Source organism: Phaethon aethereus (assembly GCF_964289735.1).
Source record: "Phaethon aethereus genome assembly, chromosome: 5".
In the NCBI taxonomy this organism is placed as follows: domain Eukaryota; kingdom Metazoa; phylum Chordata; class Aves; order Phaethontiformes; family Phaethontidae; genus Phaethon; species Phaethon aethereus.
This window is the reverse complement of record NC_138579.1, coordinates 18106451-18112450: the sequence shown is the minus strand read 5'-3', so window position 1 is coordinate 18112450 and position 6000 is coordinate 18106451. Positions and strand designations below refer to the sequence as shown.

The window sequence follows — 6000 nt, the reverse complement described above, 5'->3', positions numbered from 1 at the left end:
TGCAAAGGATATGTTCAAAGTAGTGTTTCTCATATTAATTCATCATCAGGCCTTGAAAACTCCAAAAGGCTTTGGCTTTCTATTACATAACAATTTAATTATGGATGTGTCCTTTGAATTAGATTTTTCTGCTAGTAATTCTGTTGTACATTTGAAATTAATGGGGGTGCTTTAATTTTTTACTGTTTTACTGGTTTAACTGAGCACAGGATTTGGCCTAACTGGTACACAGAGAAGTAACACACAAAGGACTATGTTTATTTTTTGCTACCTGAAAGTTGAGGTACTTACCAGTATAGACTAAAAAAATAGCATAAATGTATTAAAAAAAAAAAAAAAGTCAATCAAATTCCGGGCAGTATACTACATAGTATTATATAATCCTTACAATTTCTGGAATTATTTTTATACTTTATCAGCAAAACTTCCTGGGTCATGTGGGCATTTCAAAGTAATGGCAAAACGTTGCACGCACTCAAATAAGCCTTTGTAAAATATTGACAGGGTTTTTTAACGCCTGGTGTCAGTCTGACTGTTTAGTTGTGTTCCATATAATCATTACAAAGGCCACTGTCTTGAGGCCTGGAGAACTGCTTAGCTCAGTGAGTGCTAAGCGCAACTGTGTGTGTTGATGCTTGTGCTGCATACATTTTGCATCACTAACCCACCCCAAAAGAAGCTGTCTTACTAAATTTTAAAAAAGAGAGCATTTTCCATGCTTATTTGTCCACCAATCAGGGGTAAAAAAGGCATACATTTATTTCGAAATAAATACTCTTCCTTGTACCCCCAATGCCCAGAAGGCCAACTGTATCCTGGGCTGCATCCAAAGCAGCGTGGCCAGCAGGTCGAGGGAGGGGATTCTGCCCCTCTGCTCTGCTCTGGTGAGAGCCCACCTGCAGTCCTGCCTCCAGCTCTGGAGCCCTCAGGAAGGACATGGACTTCTTGGAGAGGGTCCAGAGGAGGCCTCAAAAATGATCAGAGGGGTGGAACACCTCTCCTGTGAGGACAGGCTGAGAGAGTTGGGGTTTTTCAGCCTGGAGAAGAGAAGGATCTGGGGAGACCTTATTGCAGCTTTCCAGTACTTAACGGGAGCTTCTAAGAAAGATGGGGACAGACTTTTTAGCAGGGCCTGTTGCGACAGGACAAGGGGTAATGGTTTTAAACTAAAAGAGGGCAGATTTAGACTAGAGATAAGGAAGAAATTTTTCCCTATGAGGGTGGTAAAACACTGGCCCAGGTTGCCCAGAGAGGTGGTAGGTGCCCCATCCCTGGAAACATTCAAGGTCAGGCTGGACGGGGCTCTGAGCAACCTGCTCTAGTTGAAGATGTCCCTGCTCATTGCAGAGGAGTTTGGACTAGATGGCCTTTAAAGGCCCCTTCTAACCTGAATGATTCTATGATTCTATGGTTCTAATGTACTCTTATTTGTGAGCCGGTATGATAAATCCCTAGAGCACCCAAGGCCTAACTGTCTGTATTGGGAAGAAAATACATATTGCAATCTGCCCTGCTGTATGAGCGGTATGTAACCCGCGTCAGGGAAAGGAGTGTACAGGTGAAGAGTAAGAAGAAGAGTAGAAGCGATGCCTTTGGTGTAGATTCACAATTCGCTGCCAAGAATGTCAAAGGCATTTCCTTGTTTGTTTTTTTCTTTTAAGACTAATATGAAAGCAGTCATTGGGGGAGAAACCTGCTTTTGACTTTTCATTAAAATCGGCATGTTTATAGGTTTCTTCTGTGTAATTCTGCTATGAAATAGCTGCGACAGGGGGGCAGGACCCTGGTGAGGAGTCCTAGCACAGCTGAAAGGGACTCTACCCGAGCTGAGGGGATGGTAGCAGCGGACGAGGAGCCCCACGGGGGAGGCCGCAGCAGTAGAAGAGGAGCTTCAGGGAGGCTGTGGCTGTGGGAGGGGAAGCCCATGGCGGCCACAGCGGTGGAAAAGGAGCCCCGCGGGCAGCCCCAGCAGGCTTGGGGGGTCGGACCGGCGGGGCGGGCTGGGCTGCGGCGAGCGGCGGCCGGGAGCGCCCCGGGGCGCGCGGCCGGGGGCGAGACCCCGCGCGCAGATAACGGCCGCGCTCACCGCGCGTTCGGCAATTGCCGCGCTCGGGGGCGGGTCTGCCCCGCGGCGGCCGCTGCGGCGCCGCGTTGCCCCGGCGACCGGCTCGGCGGTGCCGGGGCGGCCCCACGGCGGGGCCCGGCGCCGTGCGGGCCGGGGGGCTGCCCTGGCCCGGGTGCCGTGGCGCTCGCCCCTGCGCTGCCGGGGAGGGCGCCTGGGGGGCTGCGCCGCGGGACGGGGGCGGAGAGCGTCACTGCACCACAGCGACCGTCCCTCCTCTCGGTGCGTGGGGGTGGGGGGGCAGAGGCGGCACCTGGGCACGGCGGCGGGGCGCTGCTCCGCTCCGCGCGCTGCCCCGTCGGTGAGGAGCAAGCCCCGCAGCCCGGGCGCTGCGCGGAGAGGCTCCGCCGTCGCCGCCTCCCCGCGCTTGCAGGCAGCTTCGCCCCCTCGCCCCCTCCCTCCGCGGACAGGGGCGGCCCGCGAAGAGGAGAAACTTGGCTCGAAACTAGCCCCCGCCGAGGTGCCAGCGGCGGCCCCGGGCTCCCGGTGGCGGAGGCTGCAGGCGCCGGTCCTGCTCCCTGCCCGCCCGGGCCAAGCGGAGAAAGTTTCCCGGCTGGAGGCTCGGCAGGGGCGAGCGGCGGCGGGGGCCGCTGCCGCAGTGTGCGCGCTGAGGAGAGGCGGCTGGCGGCGGCGGCCTGCCGGCGGCTGGCGCGGCCGGCGAGGGCTGCGCCGTGCCGGTCCTGCCCCCTTCGGTGCGATGTGAGGCTCGGGGAGAGCGTCGGCTGCCACTGGCTTTAGTTGTTACATGCATCCAATAATCTTCTCCAAAATGGATTTTAGTCAGAGCAATTTATTTGGATACATAGAAGACCTGCAGGAACTAACTATTATAGAGAGGCCAGTACGCAGGAGCCTGAAGGTATATACTTCAAAATAGAACGATGCTTTAAAATCAATTTGAAATTGTGTCTGTTTTATTTATGCACAGCTAACCGAATAGGCAGTTTATTTTTTACAGCACCAGGATACTAAAAATTGGTTTTAGTCATTTTAGAACAAAAGTCTAAAATTCTGTATAGCTGGGACTCATATTTTCAGTATAGGAGTATTAAGCTGGAAAAGAAAATAGACTAACTTAGGTCTTTAGCTTAATTTTTATGTGACTTGTTTATACTTAAAATGATTAATAGTGAAAGTGTCTGGCATGGAACTGTACTTCTATTAATTCCATCTTTTCCTGGTGAAAGATTTATTGAATTTGAAATGTTGGCTAGAGATTTCAAAGATTAAATTCAAATTACTCGTGGAACTATCCCTGGATAAGTGGGGAGGAAGAGGTTGTTTTAAGAAGATTAAAATGATGAAATAGTAAGGCATTGTAAACTCATAATCTCTATTTCACGCTTGACAGACACCAGAAGAAATAGAAAGATTGACAGTTGATGAAGAACTCAGTGATATTGAAAGGGCTGTTTATCTACTCAGGTATTTCCTAAAATATTACTGTGAAACATTGCTGACCATCATGCTTACATACAGCTCTTTTAGTGCTTTACTCTTCTCTCCTTTTATTTTCTGCCTTTCAGTAGTAGTTTTTTTACTTTCTGCTGCATTAAACTTATAGGCAAGATTAAAAATAGGTACTGTAATTTAAAAAAAATGCATGGAATAGGATGCCTGTGTACATGTATAAGCCTTTAATTTTCTGAGTTTCTAATATGGCCCTCACCAACACTGAGTTGTACTTCATCTTCTTTTCCCCTGCAGCTGATTTTGCGAGATTCCCTGAGTCTTAACATTAATAACGCCAATCATTTAGTGACTTCATATTCACTCTAAGGCATGAGCAGTTAACACAGGCTGATAACAGAGCTGTTTGAGCATACTGTGTATGTTTGGGCTTTCAGAAGAGAAAACTCTGAGACATTAGTTTTACAGTCCTTAGGAAATACTGTAGAAGATACTATATTAATACTTCCTTGTGTTCTGCTTTTTCATTTTACCTCCTTCTTGGTCTTTAAAGTATTTATTTGCAGCTACTTGAATAACTTACATTTTGATAGTTTAAAATACAGATCTTTCAACTACTGTGCAAATCATCTTTGAGAGTACAAACGTTCTGAGGGATTTTGATCTAAATATGCATTTTTAAACAATACCTACTAATTGGAGAACCAGCTGCAGCTCCCTCTCAGTTTGCTTATTCTGCTATTTTAAGTGGTCTTCTAGTCTATGCCTGTCCTTAATGTTTAGAGTAGATATTCTCAGTGCCTTAATTTTCTACTTTTGGGGCACGTGGCATTATTTTTAGGTAATCATTTTTGTCCACTTATACTACTTTTGTTACTGAGTTTTGTTTATGTTTTTTTTTAATGCTGAACTTTAATAAATAGTGGACTTTAAAACTTGCTTTGCTAATAGGTTCTGTAATCAAAGCTGGTTGTTGACTCTTGGGAAATTCAGGGAAAAGAGTTTGCATGTGGAGCATATCGTTGCAAAGGATGTGTATCAGTTTTGGTTTTTACCTCACAGCAATCGGCATAGTTGATTTTTTTTTTCCCCCCTTTCTCAGTGTGGCAGCACATTTCTTTGCTCTTCTCCCAATTAAAGATCATGTTTCCAGCAATATGTCTTTACTGAATCATTGCCTTGTTAAAAGGCAATGTTGAAAAAACGTTCCACCTCATATCTTTCATCTGACTAATTGCTTTTCAACCTGGCCTTGAACTTCTCCTGACATCTTCATCTGCTTGCTTTCTACTTGAGCAGCTGTTCTGGGGACATAATACTCTTTTCCTTGTGATGAAGTTTTCATTTTTGCCTCGGCATTGTCCTCGTTTCTGAAAGGTAGCTTCATCTCTGCTTGATAAGCTTTTTGTAAGGCAATCACTTGCTGTGATTGTCCAGGTATGTTAATACAATAATCCAGTGGAAGCTTTTGCTGTTCAGTAGTATGTTGTCTGCCTTGTACTGAGTGGAGTATAAGCAGGGTTGAAAAGCTGCCTGTAACATAGGTAGTATCCTTTATACGATGTACAAAGGTATGTATTTTTGGCTTGCCTGGCATTTTTTAATCTATTATAATACAATATGCCTGCCTGTTCCTGTTTGACAATAATGTCAGTCTGGTCTTCTCATGCCTCACTTTCTCACACAGGTTCGTTATTTGCTGTCCTTCAGGTTGTCCCTTATGTGGGACTCTCCTTCATGTTATCCAAAAAGACATTGCCTTTTCTGAAAATCACACTATAAAAATTGCTTTGGTGAGATTGAAATGAATTGTTAATGATGTCTGTGTTGTGCTCCATCTGGACAGGATGATGGTATCTCCATATACATTAAAAAAAAGAGGCAAGAACAATAATAGAAAGCAAATCTTTCATCTTAAGTATTTACAAATAGTATCAAAATACTTAATGTTGTGTCATGTTGTCTTTTATATTGTCACTTATTTGTATAACCCTAATCTGCAAGTTGGAGATTTTTAATGTACTGAGGAGGATATCTTTAGTGTTGCTTTTACAGTACAATGGAGCTGACTAATACTGAGTGAAACCTTTGTATGATACAGCAAAGCTAATGTTCAGTAATTATTTTCTGTGGAAGTCCAAAAAGAGCGCTCACATCTGAATGGCTTTCATTCTGAATAACAAAGCCCAACCACTTTATTTTTGCATCTTCCTTTTCCTCCAAAACTTGCTCCCAACTTCTCCTCCCCACCCTTGAACTTGGATACTCTGGTCTGCTTATATCAAGAGTTGTTGTATGTTTAGTAGGTACTTGCTTTTTCTAGATTTCTGCTTCTGAAGTCTTTTACTATTGTAGTCTGAAAACAGGTACATGACATCCTAGTTGGAGAGAATAATGCAGCCTTTTACTGTCTGAGGTTTTTGGTGCCTGAATAGTGTTTTTTGTTTGTGTTGTTGTTTTTCCCCCAT

General features: G+C 45.2%; 1 protein-coding gene across 1 annotated transcript in view; it reads left to right on the top strand.

Annotated features, from left to right (window-relative positions):
- Positions 1-2867: 2867 nt before the first annotated feature.
- PPP4R4 (protein phosphatase 4 regulatory subunit 4) overlaps positions 2868-6000 on the top strand; it is a gene marked incomplete at both ends in the record, with an annotated part of 70457 nt that continues 67324 nt past the window's right edge. The window contains 2 exons of the mRNA XM_081999943.1: positions 2868-2981; positions 3474-3547. Coding sequence (XP_081856069.1) covers positions 2868-2981; positions 3474-3547 — 188 coding nt within the window. The remainder of the gene's footprint in view (positions 2982-3473; positions 3548-6000) is intronic.